This window comes from Hyperoodon ampullatus, assembly GCF_949752795.1.
Source record: "Hyperoodon ampullatus genome assembly, chromosome: 9".
In the NCBI taxonomy this organism is placed as follows: Eukaryota; Metazoa; Chordata; class Mammalia; order Artiodactyla; family Ziphiidae; genus Hyperoodon; species Hyperoodon ampullatus.
In genome coordinates, this window is record NC_136922.1 from 21,836,404 (window position 1) to 21,861,753 (window position 25,350).

Below are 25,350 nucleotides of genomic sequence, written 5' to 3' on the forward strand. Positions count from 1 at the left end.
CTATGGCCAGCAACTGGACCCTGTAACACGGAAATACCCCTCTCGCCTCGAACCATCACGGCCGCCGTCCTTGTGGTTAAGACCGCTGTGAAAATCATTGTGGGATCTCCTTTCATCTTTTCTGGATCTCATGCAATAGCCCTCCTGAATTCTCATCACACTCAACATTTCTCAGTCAGCCATCTCACGCCTCTGGAGTCCTTTTGTCAGCTGCTCTTCACATAACTCTTCTACGCTGTAATACCCTTAACCCTGCTACTACTCTTCTCTCCTCTGTCACTGAGGAAGCCCCTCACAACTGCTTAACCCTGACAGGCCACCTCCTGACGCCTCATGATGATGTCTAGGAAATTTCAGTCGGTAACACGGACTTCTCACGTTCACTGATGGTTCTTATTTAAAAGGGGACAATGGCAGATATTGTGCTGGGGGTGTTACTGCAACTTCTTTTGATGTTGTTGAGGCAGCCTCTTTACCTACGGCGACTTTGGCCCAACAGGCTGAATGATATGCTCTCACACAGGCTTGTACTTTAGCCAAGGACAGAACTGCCAATATCTATATCGACAGTAGATACGTTTTCGGAGTAGCTCGTGATTTTGGAATGCTGTGGAAGCAATGTGGCTTCCCTATTTCCAGGAGAAATAAAATTAAAAATGGCCCCCGTGTTCAGGAGTTATTGGATGCAACACTTTTATCCACCCTTGGGTTATTAGTAAGATTCCAGGGCATTCTAAACTGGACTCTCTGGAAGCTAAGGTAAATCACCTTGCCGAAATTTCTGCAAGGAATCCCGCCTTTAAAGGAACCAGCTAAACAGCTAAGCTAAAGCAGCTAAACTTCTGTCATGGGCCAAAGGGATATTTCCTCAAACGATACCTTTAAAAACTAGCTCGGGAAGCCCAAAAACTGGCCTCAGGAAAAGAAAAACAAGATTGGAAATTCAACGACTGTTGGTTTGATAAAAAAGAGAAAGCTCTGGTTCAGACCAAGTAACCCAGTCCTAGCAGAGACTGTAAGATTCCCACTCCTCACCACTGTACATGCATTAAACCACTGGTCTGACAAATGATAGCCTTCATGAGTCAGTACTGGTGGGTAAACGCTAACCACGCCACAGAAAGTACCTACTCCTTGTTCCCCTTGTCTGAAGTACAACCCAGGGAAGTCTGTTTGTACTGCTCTTGGACATTTTAAATTGCCTGACGGATCATTTGAGATCTGGCAAATGGATTTCATACAATTTCCTCCATTTCATGGATGTAAGTATGTTTTAGTCATGGTATGTATGTGTTCACACTGGACTGGAGCTTCCCCTTGCAGATAGGTTACTACCTCTTCTGTGACTGAAGTGCCTTGGAAAAGATCATCCCTACCTGGAGAACTCCTCTTCAACTTCATAATGATAGAGGAACCCATTTCACTGGCCAGGTGCTTCAAAAAGTCTGTGCTGTTTGGCCAGTTTTACAACACTTTCGAAACTGCACTTACCACCCTCAATCCTCTGGTTTGGTCAAACACACTAACAGCATTATTAAGACTCAACTGGCAAAACGTGTAGAGGCCCCCCAAATACCTTGGTCAAACGCATTGCTGTTGGTCCTTCTAAATCATAGACCCACCTTTTTTGGAACTTTTACACCCTTTGAGGTAGTCACAGGATGCCCAGTGCACTTGGCTCCTGCCTCTTTTTTTTTTTTTTTTTGCGGTACGCGGGCCTCTCACTGCTGCGGCGTCTCCCGTTGTGGAGCACAGGCTCCGGACGCGCAGGCTCAGCGGCCATGACTCACGGGCCCAGCCGCTCTGCGGCATGTGGGATCTTCCCGGACTGGGGCACAAACCCGTGTCCCCTGCATCGGCAGGCGGACTCTCAACCACTGCGCCACCAGGGAAGCCCTGGCTCCTGCCTCTTTTGACCCACAACTAATAAAAAGAGAGATACTCCAATACTGCAAAGGCCTAATTGCTTCTATTAAAAATAACCATGTTTCGGTAAGCAACCTTTTCCCAGTGCACTCTTGGGAGATGAGGACCTTAAACATCATACCTTGCAACCTGGAGATTTCATCTCTTGGAAAAGACACCTCCAGAAGGACTCTCTTCAACCTTGCTGGAAAGGCTGCTATCAGGTTCTGCTAACCAACCCTTGTGCTTCAAAACTCCAAGGAATACAATTCTTGGATTCACATGACACACCTAAAGAAAGCACCAAACCCTGTCTGGACCTGTAAATCATCTGGTGACCTGAAAGTAAAGATTTCCCTGACCTGAAGCAGATGACATCCGATGAGCCAGCTTTCCAAAGATATTCAGACTAGGCCTGTTGGAATTTTGTCACCAAACCGTTGATTACATAAGGCTTCGGATAATCTCTACCGCTTAGGATCTTGGTAACACACGGACTTCAGATAAAAAGTGCCTAAGAGTTGTCCCTCTTACCCCTCCTTGTTACTTAAATATGACCTCAATAGATCTCCAATCTGTGCACTTTCCCTCTGATGTGGGACACTACACTCTGGAAAGGTCCTTCCTTGTACTGAGGGACAAAAAGACCCTGAAACTGGAAAGCCTGACCCAGATTAGTGATGCTTTCAGAGAAACATCTTGATCGAAAGGGGAAGTGTAAAAAGATTAATAAACAGAAACCTCAAGAGTTGGGAGACCAGAAGGGGGAGCGCTCATGCCCTGTGATGGTAGCAGAGCCCAACAGAAAGATCTCCTCTTCGTTCCTGACGAGGACTCAGCCAATGAAAAGCCATGGACTCTTGTTTACTGTAGCCTTCCCAAATTCCTTTTCCCCTCTGTAAAAGCGTTTTCCTTTCCATTTTTGCTGGGGACTTGCACGTGGCTTGCCATGGTTGCAGACCCATTCTCTGCTGATCCTGAATAAACCCGTTTTTGTTGGAGAAATAACTGGGAGCCTATTTGTCTTAGTTCCACATCCCCCACCCTCACCAACACCCCGTAGCTGACCTCTGGGCAGAACCAATACCCATGCTCCCCGGTCACCCACACCAGCAACACGTTCAGAAAATATGGCATAGTTTGTTCCACATGCTCATTTCATGACATCTTGAACTGGGTGTATGTTGGGGATTGGTGGTCCACACAGACAGGGCTCCCACTTGGGAGGGGTGAGGACTTGGGGCAGCAGTGCATCTTCCACCTGGAAACATTCAGGGACCAGAATACCCATAGCATCTGGCTCAAATGGCACCCTCCATTTCCAGAGAGTGGAAGTGGGGGCCAGCTAATAGAATCAGGCATTTCTCTGCTGAGGGGGAAGGTACTCAAAGCCCAAGAGTCTGAAGATGTCTTCCTCTGAAGCCACGTGGAAAAACGTCTTCTGCAACAGAGTGCAAGCATGAGTGCCTGGGAACCACTCCACCACCGCGGCAGCTTCCCGGAGACAGGTGTGGCGAGGAGGCTGGAAGGTCAGGCAGAGCCCAGCCCCGCGGTGGGGTGCTTCTTGAGGGCCCTGTGGGTCCCAGGCTGGAGGGCCCCGGGGCCGATGCAGACTGTGGGCCGGGCAGAGAGCCATTTTCCCCACCCAGGGCTCCCGTCCCAGCAACACACCTGCCCCGGATCAAACAGACCACGGCTATTCAGCCAGAGCCCTTCCGGCTCTCCTTCCGGCTGAAGCGGCGCAGCTCCCGCTCGAAACGTTGGGGGAAGAGTGACTTCATCAGCAGGGCCACCAACCCCAGACCCCAGGGTGGCCGCAGCAGCACACTCCCTACCTCGGAGCCAGTCCAGCTGAGTAGTGCAGAGGGGAACTGGCTGATGGGGGTGACCACCAGGTGGTCAGGGTGGGGCAGGGCCTCTGGGCGCCCCTACAGCATCCCCTGGGGGTTGTGGCAGGTGGAAAATGCAGAAAGTCCCCTCGAAGGCATCCATGGTGTGGCTCTGCCAGGGCAGGTGGGTGGGGTCATCTGCCTGCCGGCTGCGCTGGTGCTGGTGGTACAGGACAAGGTCCTGGGGGAGAGCAGACATGGCCGGGCACCACCATGTGGGGCTGCGACAGGACCAGGATCCTGGCAGGACCGTCAGCGGGGGGAGCAGGAAGCCCCTCACCTGCTTCGTCAGGCAGCACATCACTCTGGGCAGCAGCCCTGCCTCCCGGCCCTCCTGGGGGTGGGTGATGAGGAAGTCCACGTCGTGGCCCTACAACTTCCCCGAGGGGGCCAGTCTGACTCTCAGCCTCCGTGTTCTCCCGAATCCCTTCAGTGAGGGAAGGCCCACCTCAGTGGTCCCGCCTCAGACGTCTTCACTGGGAAGGGCCTGGAGCTGAGCCGGAGGGCACGTGGAGCCCCCTGACCTCCGGAAGCCGCTGGTCAGCGCGACCGTGGCCCCAGGAAGGGCCTGCCCCATGGCTGCCTCCACCGCCTGCTGCAGGGTCTCCACATCTGACCGCAGGATCGGGGTGCTCAGGTCCTGGTGGTGCTGGAGTCCTGTGGGCAGCACAGCTCTCCTGACCTGCCCAGCCCGGCCCTCTCTAGCTGTCTCCCACTACCCCCTCCTCTCCCTTAAATATCAAACGCTTATTTTGAAATAATTGTAGGTTCACATACAGTTGAAGGAAATAACAGAGATCCCCTGTGTCCTCTGCCCAGTTCCCCCCAGCAGTAACATCTTGCAGAACTACTGTAGGTCACACCAGAATTCTGATGTTGACACAATCAAGATACAAACTATCCCTTTCAATGCCTCGGTTTTCCCATCCATAAAACGGGCCCGGGAGGTGATAAAGAGATGTGAAGAAGATGGCTCTGCCGCTTATCAACACCTCACTCTAGCCCATATCCACCTCCTCCCCTGTCCGAGGGATCACTGGGCCTTCCACACACACAGCTAGGAGAGGTTTACGTGTGGGAATAAACGGCCCTGGGCAGGATGCGCGCTCAGTAAGCGCCGCGGGCCTCTCCTCCTGGGAGAGGAGACTGAGCGGAACCGACGGATGTCACCATAACGCTCCACTGGACGCACGGCTCTGTGGTCTCACTTCCTGCTGACCGACCAGGAGACTCTCCCAGGACCCCCAGCTGGCCTCCCCTCCCCCAGCCCCTGGGAGGATGTTCCAAGAGGCAGTGGGTGCTGGGCTGCGGGGCTCCTTCAGCAGGGTCCCCGATCCAGGCCACACGGAGAGAACGGAGAGTCTGCTCAACGCCTGCGACCTGCTGGCCTCACGCCAAGGAGCTCACGGGATCCCGTGCGTTACAGAGAACGTCATTCAGGCTCAGAGAAGTCAAGACTCAAGGCCACGGTCTCCTACCTAGTAAGCGGCAGAGATGGGACTCAAACCCAGGCCTGACAAACTCTCAAGTTCACGTTCTCTCCACCGCTCGGCGCCACCTCCCACTAGCAGGCTCCTCACGAGCCTCTCCACACTGGGCACAGGTCCCCACGCCATCAGCCAGTGGGCCAAGGCGCCAAGCAGCACACAAGCAAGTGTGCCCGGGGCCCGGGCTGCTCTGACATGCCCTCCCCTCTACGGAATCAGGAGTAAGGGGTACATGCCTGGTCCAGGTCCAAGTCTAACCAGGAGGTCCTGAATGTCACGGTGGCTACTCTGACCATTATTGTTCACTGAGAAGGGGCTGCACCGGGTCCTGACTCCACTGGGTCAGGAAGCCCACCACGTAAAGATGCCCGTCTTCACACTCACCCCGTTCCCTGACACACAGGCAGCCAGGAGCACATGCCATGCGTCAGAGCTAAGGGCTCCATGGTGTGGGAGGCTTTCAGGCACAGGTGCTTTGGGGAAGCCCAGGGCTCACCTGCTTTCTGCTGCCGGGTCAGTCTCTGGGCTGCTCTCAGAAGCCGTCCAGCGTCCGCAGCCGCCCCCGGTACCACCGGTCAGCGGTCCTTACCCCGAGCCCAGAGATGTGAGTGAAGAGCTGTTCGGAGGATGAGCACAGCACCTTGGTCAGGAGCAAGCTCTTACAGCGAGACGCGGATGCCGACACTGATCCGTGCAAGGCGTGTCCCAGGGCAGCACCACTGCAGCGTTACACAAGTGGCCTCATTAAGTCATCATCTGGCCGGGCAAGTGGCATCCCCACTCACATTCTTCAAGTTTAAGCAACCTGCTCAAGGCCACACAGCGAGTGCACAGACAGGACTCAAACCCCGAGCCCGGCCTACACAGCCCACCCTCACAGGGGACGGCAGGGAAAGACCCCACGTGCTCCCTCCCCAAGCCTCGGTGCCCTCCTCGAGCAGGGTCTCTCCCCAGAACCCATACAGTTCTAGCCTACGATTCCAACATCACCAAAGCAGGCGTCCTGACAGTCCATCCATTCACTGGGAAAACCACCCCATCCCACCCAACGGCAGCTGGGACTTACTACTGTGGCTTTGCCTCTTCACAGGCAGCAAAAAAGGGCAGTTAACAGCCAGGGGCTTGTTTTAGCAGGATCTGGAAGGAACAGGTTAGGGCTGGCTGGGGCTCTGTTCCAGGTTCAAACACGACAATGGCCACTGCCTGGCCACGGGTCAGCAGAGATGTCCAGGCCAGTGGAAACTAACTATGCTGCTGGAGCTGACCTCTCGTGGGGTGGCCAGCTGCCCTCACACGGGTATCCCACACACAGGGTGGGTGCTAGCAACTCACCTGTTTCTTCCTTGACTATAGCTCGTTGGACAGGGGTGGGCCCTTGCCCTAGGCCAGCCACTCAGAGCCCCTCCCCGGGGACTTCTGAAACAGAAGAGCAGGCCCAGGGGAGGAAGAACAGCTGGGTGGCGCTCGTGTCCCTGAGCCCCACTTCCTGCAGACCAGCTGTAGCCTGCCCTTTTGGGACTGTGCTGGCCATCCCTCCCTGGATCCCCTGAACCAAGAGCATGAACTGGATGGGAAAGAGGCTGAGAATAACCTAATCATGTTGCTTGTAACAGTAAACTTCTAACTGTTCACGTACTTCTCTCCTGGCCTGGATGCCTTCTGGGACTCAGGGGTACCCCGGGGGAGGTAGCAGACGGCTCTGCCCTCTCTCAGCGCTTCTCTAGCCACTAATTCCTGTGTTGCCTCCACACCCCTGAGCCCCCGCCCCCCGTCCTTCACACGGGGCTCCTCTCCCTTTTTGAAGCACCCCCCTCCTCCCCGACCAGTCGCTGATCTGACAACCTCCAGCCACAAAACCGGGGTGTCTAAGGAGCCCGACCGAGGCATCCACAAGAGCTCTGGTGGCTCCGTTATCAGACCGGAAATGGGCGGGACCAGTGGGAAGGTGCGCCGTGGACACAGGCAGGATGCCACCAAGAAAATGAGTACGTGAGATCACAAAGGTGGAGACACTGCGAGGGTGAGCAGCCCCACAGATGTAATGGTCCCCGTGGCACCCGGAAAAAGGTTCTGTTTTGTTCAGTATGCTCTGTGTAAAAGGCCAGAGCATGTGATATACTTGAGAATATGCCATCAATAGTCAAATAAGAACAGATGGTGCCGAGTGATCTAGAAAATTCCCTGTGCTCAAAACAAGCTTCTCGTCCGCCTCCATTTGGCTGCCTCGTGTATATCGGGTGTCGGCTAAGCTGCCAGTTCCTCAGTGAGACATTCTCTGACCCCGGGGGGGGACCCACCGCCCCCGCTTGCCACCTGACATGGCGTGAACCGTGTGCTGTGGCTCTGGGGGAGGACCGTGGAGCTCCATGCCCCTGCCAGGGGCTGCCCTGCATACCTTCATGGCCTGGTACCTCTCCGAGAGCCGGACTCTCTCCACCTCCTCACACACTCCGCGTTCCAGCAGCTCCTGTGGGAGAAGACAAAGCCTGACTGGAAAGAGGAGAGCTGGGGGCCCAAGGCCCAGCAGGGGGGCTTTGTGGGAGCAGGATCCCGGGGGACTTGGAAATGAAGACTGTGCCCAGGGAGCCTCCAAGCCCCGAGGGCAGGGAACGTGGGCCACCTCTCAGATAAATAACAAGCCGCAGGATACATAAACAATTGCTTTTAAAACACAGCTGAATTCAACAAGACTTCATTTAAAAGCATAAGTGAATTCAAAAGTATCTTTTCCATCATGATATATTCGCTCAGTGGTAAGTGTACAAAAGGACAACTTCACATTTTGGGTCCTCAAATACTTCGCTTTGTAAAAAGAGGTGCTCATGTTCAGGGGTCCTCTTCCACCATCCTGGACAGTCTGAGCTGATGAAAGTGGTGCCAGCTACCAGCCTGCCAGGCTCCCGGCAGTTCCCTTGGCTGAGTCCTCTCAGTCCCCCTAGGGCAGGTGCTGTGGTCCCAATTTACACGTAAGGAATCTGAGTGAAGAGGGTGGCTGGCCGCAGCTGGGCTCTGAGCCACCAAGCCACCTGCCCTCGCCAGGCCCTGAGCCTCCCTCGCCTCCCCACCGCAACCCCGCCCTGCTAAGTGCGGGGAGCACCGACCTGGACGACCCTGCACGAGTGTTCTCCAAAGTGGGCCAGGCCACGCAGCTGGCTCAGGGCCGTGACCGGGCTGGGAAGGGCCTTGAGCACTGAGGCCGCTCCGCACAAGGAGAGTTGGCAGCCCTCACTGCCGGCGAAGCCCGTGGCCTCCGCCGGCGTCTCCAGGCCTCCTGCAGGGAGGGGCCCGTGGTGAGGGGCAGGGATGGCGGGGTACCTCACCCCACCTCTCACCCCACCCCTCCCTCCAAGGCTGGGGCAGGGGAGGGCCTGGCCCCACCCAGGGAGGCAGGGGACCCAGGGCTCACCGAGAGGCTGGCATTGTGGTGTGTGAGGGGTGTGGGATGCTGGCAGGCACAGGGCAGCCTCCATGCTGGGCGTGGCGGCCCCTTCCTGCACACAGCCACCTGGGGAAGGGCAATATACAGGCCGCTTCGAGGCTGCAGGGTGGGCAGGGGCCAAGGAAGCCCCCCGGAGCCCTGCCTCTCCTGGGTGGTCACCTAAGGCTCTCGGGACAGAAGGGGCCGACTCTCAGAGGGCAAAACTGCCAGAGGCACGGGGTAGAGGCGGTGTCACCCTGCAGAGGCCAGAGCAGCAGGAGTGGCACCACCTGCCACCACACGTCTTGTATGTGCTCCAGCTCCCGGAACCCTCTCAAGCAAGTGGGCTGGGGTGCCTGTCATTCCCACTTCACAGACGGGGACACCGAGGCCTCGTGGCTCACAGGCAGAGTCAGGATTTGAATGCGGGCAGCCCTGCTCTGAGCCCACACCTGAAGCCCCCAGCCGTGCTCACCCAGGAAGCACTGAGGTGGGCTGAGACCATGAACCTCACAGCACCCCGAGGACGGCCTCCTGCTGGCTTCACTTGGGGTCACAGTCTCATCCACTTGGTAAGCAAGAAAGGCCTAAAGATGCTAAAAATAAGTGGATCTCAAGAGAGTTTGCACCAGTGGTGAGAGGAGAAGTGGGAACGGCCTGGCTTCCCAGGGCCCCTTGGTGGTCTGGGCTGAGCCCTCACCGCCCACCTCACGTGAAGGACACTGAGGCACTGCTGCCGTGTCACCTGTACGGCCTGAGCTCCGGCCTGCGCTGGGGCCTTCTCTGGGGCCCCACCCTCATCCTTCACCCGGCACCTCCAGGCGGTGCCGGCACTCCACAGGGACAGGCTGCCCGGCCGCCATGCTCTCCGTGAACCAGCTTACGCTAAGAGCACTGGGCAGGTGCATCCTGGGTGAAGGGCCGCCGTCCTGCGCTCCTGCTGGCAGACGGCCTCCTCTGCTGAGGTCCCCTCCATCATGACGTGTGTCACCTCTGAGCTGGGCGGAGGGAAGAAGAGGAAGTGAGGCCCAGAGCCCTTTCCCAGACCTGCCATTCTTCCTGCTTCACTCCATGCCTCCAGGCCTTTGCTGTTACTATCCCCTCTGCCTGGTGACCACCTATTCATTCTTCAGAAAGGCCTCCCAGCCCCTCCTCCTGGCAGACAAACATCTCCACCACTCCAGCATCTGCAGAGCTGTGTGTGGTTCTCGGCTCTAGCTATGATGACAAGACCAACCCTTTTTTGTGTTAACTTGTCTGTCTCCCTCTCCCCCCAACCCCGGAGGAAGGAGAGGCCAGGGGTACAGGGGCCAGGACCAGGAGGGGTTCTTCATCGAAGTGCTGGAGACAGACTGCTTGGGTTTGAACCTCAGCTCTGCCACACACTTGCTGTGTGCCCTTGGGCACATCGCTTATCTCTGTACTTTGATTGCCTCATCCACAGAGCAGAGATAATAACATATCTACTTTGCAGGGTTGCTGTAGAGATTAAATGAACTAATAAGCAAAACGGCTTAGACAGTGCCCAGTACACTCTAGGCCGTGGTCATCATCCTCTCCTCAGTGTGTCTGCTGCACCGCTGGGAATCGTTAACTAAGCTTCAGGAGGACTGGCCCCTGATTCACTTGCTCTTCAACTTCAAAACCATGGGAACCCTCCTCCCTTACTTTCAGCATTGCGTCTGTAGTGGTTTTGTTTTTGTTTGGTTTTCTTCTACTCTTTGAGCCTCACTCAAGTCACTTTCTCAGCCCTGAGGAGAGAAATCAGTTTAGCTAACAGGGCAAGATGAATTCACCTAAGGAAGGACTGTTAACCACCGCTACACTCACATGGCCCTTTATAAAGCCTCCGGCATACATTCTCTCCTTGTCCTACAGAAACACGCCTGGCCCTAACTGCTAACACCCTTTTACAAAAGAGGAAATTGACAGGAAGGTTATATGACCATGAAGTGCCAGGGCTAACCTGGATCCAAACACCTCAGGTGCCCCTCCTCTCCGGGGTCAGCTGCGTGGGAGTCGTTTCAGATCTCAATATCCTCAGCAGTAAGGAAACACCATATGTGAAAGTGGCTGGTCAGCTGTAAAGTTCCGAGCACGGGCATCTGTGCTCAGGCCATCACGCCACTCAGCAGCATCCCCCGGCCCACCGGGCGCGACGGCATGCTGATACCTATACGAGCGTGCCACGTTCCCCGGTGAGGCGAGGCCGTGGGCGCCGGACCCGCCCCGCACCCCTCGGAAAGGTCGGCCCTAGGAAGGTGGCCTCACCTGGCGGCGAGCTTCGCCACGACCGCGCACCTGTAGGCGTCCAGGACGCGGAAGCCCTTGGAGAGAGCCAGGCGTGTGAGGGAAGGCGCGCGGCTGCGGCCCATGCGTGGCTCAGCCAGGTAGACAGTGACCCCAGGGAAGCATGCCGCGGAGGAGGGGGCGGTGTCCGGGGGCCTGACCCGCGCTCGCCGCCGTTTTGGTAGCATTCGTGCCCTGGCCGCGGGCGGCGCCCGGCGAAAGCAGAGGGAAACTGGACAGAAGCCGGAAGGAAGGGGGGCCGAAGGCGGGCGGAAGCCGCACGGAAGCCGGAAGCTAGCGGGCGGAAGACAGCGGGCGGAAGCCGACTGGAAGGGGAAGTGGCGCCCGGCCCCACTCAAAGAGGCAGGCCCCGCCCCATGCAAATTAAGTCTCTGGGCGGACTTCGCCCTCAGGGTCGTTTGGAGCGAGGTAGAGGTCCCGGGGTTCCACCTGATCGGGTGTTCCGGCCTCTCAGCGCCAGAGGCCCCGCCTCTATGCAAATAGAACCAGAGCACACGCCTTTTATTTAAATTACCTTCGCGGAAAGTCCCGTCCCATCTTTGGGACCACCCAGGAGGAGAGACTGGGGTGGGGGGTAGGGGGGTGGGGTAAAAGGGGTGCGGGCAGGAGCTGGGAGGGAGGAGGAGGACGTTAGGGAAATCTCGGCGCGGGCTTGGGGGCTTCGTCCTCGGAGGCTAAGAGGGGAGATCGAGGTGGGGGTATCCGGGGATCCGTCCTCGGCGCGTCGGGGGAGGGGGATGTTAGTGGTGGGTCCTTGGCGGGTAGGAGAGGGATCCGTTCTCAGCAGGAGAGGAGTATCCGCCCCAGCCCCTTCTATTCGCCCCTGCTATTCGCCCCCTCCGACTGGGTCGGGCTGGACCGATGGGCCCCGGAAACCTGGCGGCGCGGGGCCCCTGGATCGCGGGCCCGGGCAGACGCGCGAGTGAGCGTGCTGGTGAAGCGACCGCTTCAAACCCCGGGAAAGGGTTTTCAGTCTTTCTCAATCGAATGGCGTTAAGAACGACTGGCCGGCCATTTGGAAAAATGGAAGTTGGCTCCCTCCCTTACTGCTTAACACCAAAATAAAATCCAGATGGATCAAATATTAAAATCTAAAAAAGAAAAAAAATGTACTGGGGAGTCGATGAATGTTTTTATGGTCTAAAGTATCACAATAAACCTGGAGACACTAAAGGAAAAGAATGATAAACTTGAAGACATACAAATTTAAAATGTATTTAAACATTAAAAGGCAAACCAGGGGAAGAGTGACACATTTTGAATTTAAATCTAATTCCTGTAATTATGAAATTGTCCACGGATTAATAAGGAAAACACGACAAGCAAGAACAACAGTAGGCAATTTACAGAGGAAATGCTACTCAGAAACATACCAGATTCCCTGACTCGTCCAATCAGGGAAGGGCAAACTTAAATGAGAGTATCTTCACTTATCGCATTATCCGACGTTTACAAAATTGATCACACATGAGGGAACTGGCAGCTTGTAGGAGGGACTTTTTGGAAGCCAATTTAGCAACCATAGCCAGAAAAATGAAAACAAAAATCTCACCCAGCAATTCCTTTTCCAAGGTTGGTATTGTGTCGAATCCCTAGACCTGGTCGGGAAAGCTGACATCTTGACAACATCAAGTTTTCCTGTATGTCTCATATTTTCAGACACTACGCTTTGGAATCTCTTTGTTATGCTATGTGATCTCCTCAGTCTTCCCTGGCTGCGACACAGGACTGAAGCAGGCTGGTGCCTCAGCCCAGGCCTCCGCTCAGCCTCCACACCAGCTCTCCACCTGCTCTCCTGGGCCCAGGACACACACTCTGGCTGGGAGGCCTGGGATGTGGCCCCTCTCTCATTTCCTGTGCTCGTTTCTCCTCCTGCCATCTGGGAAGGGGGAGCTCCCAGGCTCTCTGTAAGGAGTCGGAGTTCCCCATCTGTGGGTTCTGCCTTTCCTCAGAGAGCAGCAGCCTATCCCCTGAAACAATCCATTCTTCTTGATGGCCTCTGTCCCATCCCAGGCATCTGGGTTCTCTCTTGGGGTGGCAGAAGCAGCTTTTAATGACCCATCGCGCCTGAATACTTAAAACACTGGGCAACTTGCAAACATGAGGATTTCCACAGGCCCAGGGAGGTTTTGTGAGGCGTGATCCTCAGGGCCCACTGAGTAGAGGCCTGGGCACAGGTGGGCAAAGCCACAGCATCGATGGTTGGCGTGCTCCTCTCCGCCCCTCCCTGGACCACCAGGTCACTGTCCATCCAGCTGGGAAGTGGAGACCTCAGCCCTCTATCTCCAATAAACCTGGCTTGGGGTTCCCAGATGTCTAAGTCTCCAGCCCCCTGCTGCTGCCCACGCTGAGACCACCCCCCAGAAAAAGTCAGAGCATGCACAGATGATCTGGCTGGGCCCTCTCAGCTGCCCTGAGGGTTGCAGTCCTCCCTCGTGTTCTGCACTGTGCTTTCTCATGCTGTGTTTAGGATTAGTTTTACCCAGATGTATGAGCTTGCATTTTTCCAAGATGAATCTCATCTAGCTATTTCCTGTTCCCACTTCCAGTTCAGAAAAGGCCCCTGGGGGTGATTTTTCAGTCCTCGTGACCTTCATAAAACCTCCCCATGGAGCACCGTCTTTGAAGTCTGCTTCAGTGCTGTTGGCGCCTGTCCTTGGCCTGTGGGGCCCGGACTCTGCCTGGCTCTGAGGCCCAACCCCCCACCGATTCCAGTCTCCTGCGGGTTACTTGCCAGCTGCATTCCAGAGGGTGTGCGGTCAGCCTGCTGATGCTGTCAGACTGGAGCTCCTGAGGACCACTGGCCCAAAGTTCTGGCTTCTAGTGCTGCTCCCTGGACCTTCCTGAGCTACCCACTGCATCACTGTGGGTTTGGGCTATCTGGTGCATCAGTCTGCCCAGGCTGACAGAACAAAATACCACAGACAGGGCAGCCTAAAGAAAAGAAACATTTCTTATTGTTCCAGAGGCCGGAAATCCAGGATCAAGGTGCTGGCAGGCAGCTTTCATTCTGAGGCCTTCTCTCTTGGCTTGTAGGCGGCCACCATCTCTCTGTGTGCCCACACGATCTCTTTGTGTGCTCATGGAGAGGGAGAGAAAGAGATCTCTTCCTCTTCTTATAAGGCCACCAGTCGTATCAAATTAGGACCACACCCCTGTGACGTCATTTAACCTTATTACTCCTAAAAGCCCTTTCTCCAAATACAGTCACATTGGGGGTTAGGGCTGCAACATATGAATCTGAGGGAACACAATTCAGTTCATAGCAACTGGTGTATTTGGTCCTGTGCTGCTGTAACAAATTACCACAAACTGGGGGCTTGAAACCACAGAAATTTATTCTTGTAGTTCTGAAGCCTGGAATTCTAAGATCAAGGTGTTAGCAGGGCCGTGTTCCCTCTGAAAGCTCTAGGGGAAGATCCTTCCCACCTCCTCTAGCTCCTAGTGGCTCCTGGCATTCCTGGGCTTGCGGCTGCATCCCTCCGATCTCTGCTCCATCCCCAATGGCTGCCTTCCCTCTATCTCTTCCCCTTTTCTTATATATATATATTTTTTTTAATTTTTAATTTATTTTTACTTTCTGGCCATGCTGCATGGCATGTGGGATCTTGGTTCCCCAGCCAGATTCGAACCCGTGGCCCCTGCAGTGGAAGCACAGAGTCTTAACCACTGGACCACCAGGGAAGTTCCCCCACCACCACCACCACCTTTTCTTATAAAGGCATCAGTCATTGAATTTAAGGCCCAGCCTTAATTCAGGATGACCTCATCATGAAATTCATAATTACATCTGCAAAGACCCTTATTCCAAATATGGTCACAGTCTGAGGTTCCTCAAGGACATGAATTTGGCAGGGGGGCACCATTCAATCCACTACCCTGAGTCCACACCTCCGACCCAGGCTCAGCCCTGGACTCTGCTGACAGGTTCTATGGCCCATCATGGATCTCTGCAAAAATCCAACAGAGCTGCAGGATGTAGTTTCTGATACGAATAGATGTGCTTGTGCCAGGGACTGTGGCTTGCCATGGGTCTGCCAGGTTATGTGAGCAAAGGAGATGCTTTATTTTTGAGAAACTATACTGTCTTTTAAGGAAAACGTGGGTCCCTTTGCTTGTTGGATGGTGTCTAAGTCTGGTCGGGCAGCTATAATGAATACCACAGACTGGGTGACTTGAAAAAAACAGACATTAATTTCTCACAGTTGTGGAGGCTGGACATGTGGAATCAGGGTGCTGGCAGATTCAGTGTTGGTGAGGGCCCGCTACTAAGCTGCAGATTTTTCACTGTATCCTCATATGTCAGAGGGGGTGAGACATGGTGCCTCTTTTATAAGGGCACTAATCCCAGCTATGAGGGCCCCATCCTCATGACCTAATCACCTCCAGAAGGCCCCACCTCCTAACACTAGCACCTTGGGCATCAGGATTCCAACATGAGGATTTGGGGTGGCGGGGGACACAAACAGATGGGTTCTGTGTAAGAATGCGGTGGGGGGATTGGAGGCCTGGGGCAAGATCTGGAGTGGGAAGACTGGGCCAAGGGGTAGAGAAGAATCCCTGACTCCCTCCCACCATGGGGACTTGGCCTAAGAATAATGGAAAAGAGATAGATGTGTCCTTAAAATGAAGGCTCTTAGCATTCATTTGTCCAACCAGCCCTGACTCAGCATGGTTGGTAATCTCTAGGGGAAGGGTTAAGTGATCTGGAAGAATTACGAGAAGAGGGATGTTTGCTGAACCAAACTCCATCACAAATTGACACAACTGTCTACCCTTTCCACCACAGGTAATTCCATTGATATTAAGGCAGAATACGACATTATTACATTCTTGAGTAAATAGACCCAATGTCATTTAGGTATTTTCCAATTCACTACTGTTATTGAAATAAAACACAGATATGACTGTGGGGAGTTCCAGCTTATCAGCTTCAAGGAGAACCCTGGGCTGGAAAGTTTGGCTGAATGCCCAAGGTTATCATGGACGGTGGCCCATGGGGTGGAGGGTATTGAGAGGCCAGATAGGGAAGCAGCAGCCTGCCCTAGGATATGGGGCAGGTCAAGGTCAGAGTCTGTCCTTCACTGGAGGAAAGGGTTAGGGGAGGCAGCTCAGGAGGGTGTCTGTGGTCAGGGCCGCATGCAGATGGAAAAGGATGGAATCTGGGTATAGTGGGGCAGGGGGGATCCTAGTCAGTACAACTACTGACATTTATGGAGGGCTTGGTATAGGCCATGTATTGTGTTAATTATTTGTTCTATTACATTTTTATTCTCTTCCCAGTTGTATGGAATTGGTACTGCTATTATTTCCCCCATTTTACAGATAGAAGAACTGAGGCCTAGAGCCAAAGTACTCTTTCCAAGTTTACAGTGCACACAGAGGCACAATTATGACTTAAACAGTGGCTGTTTGACTTCTGAGCCAGCCTCTCAACCATTGATACAACAAAATTGTGTTGCGCCCCAAGATCTGCCCTAAGTGCAGGGGGTACAGATATAAGATGCACAGAAGGACCTGCCTTCATTCCATTTTTGTAGAGGCAAGACAGACAGACAAATAAGGAGAATGCACACGGTGCCGGGTGGTGCCATGGGGCACAGAGGGCATGGCTGAACCAATCCCTTCGGCGTGCACACCCTTCTCCATTCGTGCCTCTGATGCTCTCCCCGGCAAGAGGTGGGGTCTATCCCCTCCTCTTAATAGGGGGCCGGCCCTGGGACTTTCTTGGACCAACAGAAGGCAGCAGAAGCGATATCGTGGGATGCGTGGGCTCAGCCTGACGAGGGCTTGCAGCTTCCATTTCTGCCCTCTTGGAAGGCAACTGCCACGGAAAGAAGTTCAGGCTGCACTGTGGGTGCTGGGAACCACGTGAATAGAGAACCAGGAGCCCTCGGGACACCAGCTTCCGGGTGACGTCTTAAATCAGCGGTGCTAGATCATTCCTCAGGATTCTGTGAGGAGACTCCTGCACGTGGCATCAGCCGACTCCTCCCCCATGCAATGGCTCACAGAATGGTAAGGAATGATGTAGCACTGCTGCTTTAAGACAAATCAGCTTTGGGGCATTTTGTCACACAGCCACAGATAACTGAGAGGACGGGAGAAGGACAAAGTGCCATGGAGAGAACTAAAGTCGGGGCAGGGGGGGACTTCCCTGGTGGCGCCGTGATTAAGAATCCACCTGCCAATGCAGGGGACGTGGCTTCAAGCCCTGGTCCGGGAAGATCCCACATGCCGTGGAGCAACTAAGCCCATGCGCCACAACTACTAAGCCCACACGCCACAACTACTGAGCCCACGTGCCACAACTACTGAAGCCCGCGCGCCTAGAGCCCGTGCTCTGCAACAAAAGAAGCCACCGCAATGAGAAGCCCACGCACCACAACGAAGAGTAGCCCCCGCTCGCCACAACTAGAGAAAGCCCACGCGCAGCAGCGAAGAGCCAAAGGAGCAAATCATTAATTAATTAATTAATTAATTTAAAAAGAAAAAAGAAACGTGGTTGAGAGTTATCACTAATAACATAGGTTATGGTGGAGCGAGAGAGAGAGAGAGAGAGAGATTGAGAGGCAAGCAGAGGGCGTCCTTTCATTTAGAAGTACGCAGTAAAATATTTCCTGGTGAAATCATATGATGTCTGGGATTTGCTTCAAAATCATGTCGAGGCGGAGGAAAGGGTGGGACACAGATGTAACAAGATGGGCCTTGAGCTGAGAACTTTGATGACAGGGGTGGAAAGTTCGGCATTTCACCTCTCCACTTCTGGATATGTTTGAAATTTCAATAATAAAGTGTTTTTTTTAAGCCTGTGCACTTAAAATGAGATCAGCGTTCTCTGCCAGGAGCAGTTGTAAGCACTTTACACGTGTCAGCTCATTGAGGCCCAGGACATTCCTGTCAGTGGGTGACATCCACGTTCCCATCTTGCTGGGAAGGAGGGAGAGGCACAGAGAGGTCAAGTGACTTGCTGGAGCTTGCACAGCTGGTGAACAGCAGCCTTGGGGTGCTGTCTTGGAAAAACACCCCTGTGTTCTTCTTTATTCTCACATGACACTTCTGACACTAGATGTGTGGGTTTTCCACACCCAGCAGTTCTCCAGCACCAGCTGGGTGTCCTAAGTTCAACCCAATTCTGACACTGACCAGAGTTAGGGCAGACCCCCCTGGCCCCGCCTCCACTTCAAATGCCAACACTGAGTCCAGATTGTCAGCTGTGCTTCTGACCAACTGGCCATAAGCTGGGGTTCCCATGAATCCCTTTCTCCAATTTGATAATTTGTTAGAACAGCTCACGGGACTCAGGAAACAGTTTACCTACTAGATTACCAGCTTATTACAAAGGATATTGAAGGATATGAGTGAACCGCTAGATGAAGAAATAGACAGGGCAAGGTCCAGAAGGGTCCTGAGCACAGGAGCTTCTGTCCCCCTGGAGTTGGGGTGAGCCCCCATCATATGGATGTATTCACCAGCCAGAAGCTCTCTGAACCCCACCTTTAGGGATATTTATATAGCCAGCTTCATCACACAGGCATGATCGATCATTAACTCCATCTCCAGCTGGGCTGAAAGTTCCAAGCTCCTTATCATGGCTTGATCTTTCTGGTGACCAGCCCTGATCCTGAAGCCATCCAGGAACCCACTTAGAGTCACAGAACTAGAATAAAAGATCCTCCTTCCACCCAGTAAATTCCAAGGGATTTAGGAGCTCTGTGCCAGGAACCGAGGGCAGAGACTAATAATATATTTTTTTCTATCATTTCACAGATGTGACCCAAGGAGCCTAGCTCCATCACAGAACTCCTGGTCTATGTGTTTCCAAAACTCCTGGATGATTATGTCACAAACTGTTACTTGTTCTCTCTGGGGGATCAGACAGTTTGAAATTCAACAAAACTTATCATAATCAGTTTGTCATTTTGCCTACTTGTGTTTTCTAATTTTCCTGCAATGAGCACACACCGACTGCATAATAAAGAGATTTGTAATAAGAAGAGTTTTCTTTTGACTGTGCCACGTGGCTTACGGGATCTTAGTTCCCCAGTCAGGGACAGAACCCATGCCCCCTGCAGTGGAAGCTCGGAGTCCTAACCACTGGACCACCAGGGAAGTCCCAAGAAGAGTTTTCGATAGACCTAGAACCAGCAGCAGTGAGGCCCGGTAGGGGTGCTTAGCCCAGGGCTCCTGACCGCAGGGGTGTAGGCGTGGGGTGGGAGTCACCCTGAGACTTCCCAGGCCCCACCCCTGTTTCCAATGGCTCACAGTTGGCAGGGTTTCAGACCCAGCAGCAAGGTCGGCAGGACCGCCGTGTGTCCACCCCAGCACAGGCACTTGGGGCCCACCTGCAAGCCCTGCAAGCCCCGTGAGGAGCACAGGCTCATTTGGGGATGTGGCATCTCAAGGGGCAGGGGTTAGGGCAAAGTGGCTACCATCACATAACATCTGATCCTTTCGTCAAACCTGGAAGGGCTGGGGTCGCTGTCCCACTCCCCACGCACGCCCTGGGTGCATGTGCCCTTCCCCCTCACCCGTCCATCACTCCCACATCCACACAGCCAAGTTCACGGTCCCGGTGCCAGGACCGTGTGACCAGCTGTCCGAAGGGCAGGCCCCCATGCTGGTCTACCTCTCCTCTCCCTGTACCTACTTTCCTGTGGGCCTTCTTGGATTCCCACTCACCAGTTCCCAACCAGCAGGCTCGCTGACTCCTCCGTCATCCACTGGGCCCAGGTCTTTCAGGTCCTGCCCCAGCACCTTCCCCTGCTTGGCATCTCTGCCCCTCATGACCCCTCTGCCCTCCCCATCTCCACTCGGCTGCACGGTCCCACTGCCCACAGCACAGAACCCAAGTGCAAGTTGGCTTCCAGGGGTCTGCTGACCTACCCGGGCCTCACGCTGCACTCAGGCCCCTGCCCACGCTGTGCCCATCCTGAGATCCCCTCGGCTGTGCCCCTACAGCAGGGTCTTCGTGTGTCCAGTCCCCGCTCCTGGGTTACCGTCCCCTCCCTGCAGGGACTCACCTAGTTCAGCCCACTCACGCTTTCCTCCAAAAGCCTCTGCTGGTCCCCCGGTCCGGGTTGGGTCCCCTGCATGTCCCCCAGCCCACTGGCCTGGAGCATCTGTCTCCTCTGCTGGAGAGAAAGCTCCCAGGGCATGGGTCCTCCCTGTGTGGACTTGGGGTGGCCACGCCCACACATGGAGCCAGTCTACGGACACTTTCTGGCTGGGCGAGTCTTCCTGGCACTAAATGCGTGTATCCTATTCTTACTGCCCTCAGCGAGTGCTTCTTAGTAGGAGATGACCTTGTGCCCGAGGTGAGCCTGTGAGGCCCGGGGCTGGCTCAACTGAGCTTATACATCCCCGTGGGAGACCCTGAGGGCCGGCCTCGGAGGCCCATGGGATGGTGATCTCCCAGAATCCAGGTCTTTGGGGTTCTAGACATGGAGTCTGACCCCTTCTCTCTTTGGGATGGTGTTTGTACAAAGAACTATCAGTGGATGATTTAAAAGGTGGGCAGGGGTCTGGGCCTATGGTGGGTGAGGGCTGCGTGGTGTGTACTGGGAGGGAACCGGTGCTGCAAAGGCCACCATGGAAGCAGGGGAGGAGGACGGCGAGCCAGCCCGGAAGGAGGTCACGACGGGGCCTCTGGTGGCTCTGGGTGATCCCTGGGGCCTGGTGAGACTGCCAGGTGCAGGAACAGTTCCCTGGGACTGAGCAAGTGGAAAAATGAGTGTGAACAACTTCTTTGAGAGGCTTGGCTCTTAGGAGGAAGATCAGGATAGAGACGGCAGCTATGAGTTTCAACACTGAGAACTCTGGGCACTGCAGCGGCCTTGTGGGCTTTCTGACACTCCACGCTAATGGCAGGGGTTGTGGAGCTGGGGACGCATACCTGCTAGGGGTCTCCTTCCTCCTACAGAGCTGGTCAGCGCTTCTTGTTTTTGTTGGCTGGGCTTCTGGCTCAGGTCTGCAGACAAATATGCAAGAATGTGAATACCTTACACACAAACTGATTATAAAGTGGCTGATACCACGATGTGCTTCTTACACTTTCCTGGGATTTCAGCTTTCACACCTCCCTCTACCAGATGCTAGTTGTTTTGGTTTTTTTTTTTTAACACCTTTTTAAGATCTTAGCAATCTTACCAGACACAAAAGTAAAATAATATCAGCTGTAGGAAAGACTGTTAATTATCCCTCAGTATTTATTATCTCATTCTTCTTTAATAACAGAACTCACATTTAGCTGGCACAAGGCTGTCAGAAAAAAGACTACACTTCTCAGTTTCCCTTGCAGCTGGGTATGGCCGTGACTGAGTTCTGGCCAAGGCCAATGGAATGAACTTGGAGCTTTGTGTGAGCTTCTAGAAGAAGTTCTTAAAGGAAGAGATTGTGCCCTACTATGCCTTTCTACTGCCTGGGATGATGCAATGATGACTGGATCTCAAGCAGCTGTTTTGCATCATGAGATGGAAGCCAGAGGCTGAGAATGGAGGAGCAACAAAATGAAAGGAAGGGGACTCCGAGCTGGTCTTTGTCTTAAAGCTCACAGACAGGACCTGCAACAGTTATCGAGACCCCCTTGGTGCTCACTCACTGCCATTCTCTTCACCAGTGTCAGTACCACCCTCCGCTCAGTTCTGACTAGCTCCAGGACTGTTGTCTGTCTCACAAGATTCTGTTACGGTATTTATCCTGTATTTAGCCATTTAACAGATATTTACTCAGGGCCTCTGTGGGCCAGAGAGCTGTAGTAGGAAATATCACAGCCCCTGATCCCTTGGTCTTGCGACGCTGGCACTGCTGGTAGGGAGACAGATAATAAACATCTGAGATAAGTGTTAGCTATTGCTGAGTAACCAACCACCCAACTCAGCAGATTAAGACAATCACATTTATTAGCTCACCTGCCTGCCAGCTGTCTGGGCAGCTCTGCCCATCTGAGCCCAGCTTGGCTGGTCTCGCTGGTCTCCTTCTTGTGTCCCACTGGCGGTGGCAGCCTGTTTTGCATGGTCTCAGCTTTGTTCCCTGTGGTCTTGTCCTCCAGCAGGACAGCCCAGGTGTGCTCTCATCGTTCTGGAAGGTTGTGGGGAAGGGGAGAGAGGATGCTTCGAGTGTTTTTTCAAGGCTCTCCTTGGACCAAGTTTGTTCCTGTCCAACTGGCCAAAGCCACCACATGGCCAAGCCTGTAGTCAGAGTAGGAGGGGCCTACAAGGTTACAAGGCACAGGGCAAAGGGTATGGGCACAGGGAGGCCACTTAACTGGAGCCATTAGCACCATCAGTATAGCCCAGTGGGTCAATATGTCAGAAATAAAGTAGGGGAGAGGGATGGTTTGTTTTGGCAGATATAGGAGAGGGCTGAAGTTTTATGAAGGGAGCTGGGGATGCTTCAGTGAGAAGCTGGGAAGGACACTGCAGGCAGAAAGAACAGCAAACACGTCCCCTGAGGCAGGACGTGCCCACCTGTCGGTGGGATTTCCTCCCACTAAATCAGGAACGTGTTGTATTAGTCTGAGGGCGGGGTGGCCAGGGGAGGCTTTCTCAGGGGCTAATGCAGCACCTCATTCCCCAAAGCCCCTGTGGACAGGATGGACATCCCAGGCTCGTCACCTCCAGAGTCACATGCTTCACCCACCTTGAGGTCACAATGCACCTCAGGACAGGAAAATCTGTCCTTGGAGTGGCAGAGGGGTGCAGATGTTGGGGCACATGCTCATTTATGAGGCTGGCGTCCAGTTTCCCGAGAAGATGAGCCCAGGGCCTACCCAGGCCTCAGGTCCTCTTCTGGCTCCGGGGGAGGTGGCCAGTGCAGCCACATCTGGGCACACGGCCGACCCCTCCAGCGGCTGATTGGGATAAGGTATAGGGTGGAGTCCAGTTGCCTGGTCCAAGTCCCCTCTGGGAAATGCATCGAGCTGAAGTCCAGGCTGAAGTTCTGGGGTACGGAGGGGTCTGGGTGAACAGTGAAGGCTGGGCTGCAGGGGAACGTGGAGGCCCTCTGTCCTACCAGGCACCTGTGGGATTGCCTGTCAGGGCTCAGCTGCTTTAGAGAGTGTATCAGTCAGGGTTCCCCAGAGAAACAGAACCCGCAGGATACATATACATGTATAGAGAGAGACTTACTAGGAAGGATTGATTCACATGATTATGGAGGCTGCCATCTGCCGTCTGCAAGCTGGAGGCCCAGGGGAGCCAGTCGTGCAGTTCAGTGCAAACCCAAAGGCCTGAGAACCAGGAGAGCTGATGTCCGAGGGCAGGAGATGGATGTCCCAGCTCAAGCAGAGATTGGGGCTACCCACACTGGGGACGGCCATCTGCTTTTTTCAGTCCACTGATTCAGATCAGCGACTCTTTTTCGGAAACAGCCTCATGGAAACACCCAGAAATAATGTTTCACCGTTGATCTGGGCATCCCTTAGCCCAGTCAGGGGACACACAAAATTACTCTTCACAGTGGGATTTCTGATCTCTGCAGCCAAATGATCCTGCAGGACAGTGCTCAGACAGTGATTTCCTGGTACCGCCTCCACCAGGAGGGTTTTTTAAAAAATAAATTTATTTATTTTATTTTTGGCTGCGTTGGGTCTTTGTTGCTGCACACGAGCTTTCTCTAGCTGCAGTGAGCGGGGGCCACTCTTCATTGCGGTGCGAGGGCTTCTCATTGCAGTCGCTTCTCTTGTTGCAGAGCATGGGCTCTAGGTGCATAGGCTTCAGTAGCTGTGGCTCGCGGGCTCTAGAGCCCAGGCTCAGTGGTTGTGGCACACGAGTTTAGTTGCTCCGCGGCATGTGGGATCTTCCTGGACCAGGGCTCGAACCCGCGTCCCCTGCATTGGCAGGTGGATTCTTAACCACTGCGCCACCAGGGAAGCCCACCAGGAGGGTTTTAATCTTTGGGAAGTTGATATTGGAAAAGTACTACTCAGTGTATTTTAATTAGCATTTGCATAATTTTTCATGAGGTCAACATTTTTGCATATGTTTATTAGTGGCATGTGGGATCTTAGTTCCCCGACCAGGGATCGAACCTGTGCCCCCTGCAGTGGAAGCGTGGAGTCTTAACCACTGGTCCACTAAGGAGGTCCCCATTTATGTTTCTTCTTTTGTGAATTGGCCTATATCTCGAGGCTCACTTTTAAAAATGGAAACAAGTTCAAATTAGCTTTAAAAATGTAAAGAATGTTTTCCCTTAATCAAAGAATTACTATTTTTCAGGCACAGCTTTCTAGATTTTTTTTTTTTTTTTGCGGTATGTGGGCCTCTCACTGTTGTGGCCTCTCCCGTTGCGGAGCACAGGCTCCGGACGCACAGGCCCAGCGGCCATGGCTCACGGGCCCAGCCGCTCCGCGGCATGTGGGATCTTCCCAGACCGGGGCACGAGCCCGTTTCTCCTGCATTGGCAGGCGGACCCTCAACCACTGCGCCACCAGGGAAGCCCAGCTTTCTAGATTTATCTCAGTGAATCCTTGTGCCCTTTTCACAAGGAGCGATAGGGTCAGTATTATCCCACTGTACGGAGGAGAGAAACCGAGGCTTGGAGAGAGGCTCTGAGGCCACGGGCAGCTCCTAAAATGTTCGCTTTCTGACCTAGGGGTTGTGGACCTATTTCCAGTGTTCTGTTTGCCTGTTAATTTCATTTTCAGGATATTCGGAACAGAAAGCTAGCGCTTTTACACAACCAAAATTCTCCATCCTTCTACAGTTTCTGCTTAGAAAGACTTCCCCCACGAAGATTATAAGCACAGATTTCTGTGTTTTCTTTTACTACTTTGATAGTTTCTCTTTCAACACCTACATCTTCAATCCATAGGAGTCAATTTAGGTGAAGGTGGGAGGGATGATCAGCATACTTTTTTCCACTAGAGCCTGTTTGGAACCGGACAACCCTGGCTGATTGTCACATGACACTGCCACACGCGGCCCTTGTCCTCGTCCCAGTCTGCGGGCTGCAGAATTACTCAGGCACTGGAAGCCCGCCTCCCGCCCCTCAGCCCATCAGCCCCCCTGCGGCTGCGGTGACCCCCCAGTCTCCCGGGGGCTGGGTCCTGCGGTGAGTGGAAGGAATTCGGGTGAACTCTGCTCACTCAGCAGTCTGGGCCTGGGGAGCTGGACGGGGGCACCAGACTATGGAAAATCACATGTGGTTTTCAAGTTGCTGGAAACCAAGAAAATCATTCTGCCAGTTGTGCGGACAGCTAGACACTGTCTGGGTGACCCCAGGTCCCATGGCTTTGGGAACCACCCTCCTGGTGAGCCCGGCAGACTTATCCCCCGGTGTCGTCCAAACTGTAGACAAGAGGGCGTTTCCAGGGCCCTCCCCCGAGGGGGAAGGGCAGAGG

General features: G+C 54.0%; 1 protein-coding gene across 1 annotated transcript; it reads right to left on the bottom strand.

The window, feature by feature from the left end:
• Positions 1–3,259: 3,259 nt before the first annotated feature.
• Positions 3,260–11,367, bottom strand: POLM (DNA polymerase mu; the record flags this gene model as incomplete). The annotated part of the gene is given in 18 exon segments (XM_079711814.1): positions 3,260–3,346; positions 3,577–3,618; positions 3,621–3,807; positions 3,809–3,975; positions 4,075–4,164; positions 4,304–4,312; positions 4,315–4,451; positions 5,778–5,822; positions 5,825–5,897; positions 7,677–7,748; positions 8,383–8,549; position 8,552; positions 8,688–8,786; positions 9,515–9,585; positions 9,588–9,697; positions 11,001–11,284; positions 11,286–11,345; positions 11,347–11,367. Coding segments are annotated over 18 exon segments (1,722 nt in total).
• Positions 11,368–25,350: the final 13,983 nt, after the last annotated feature.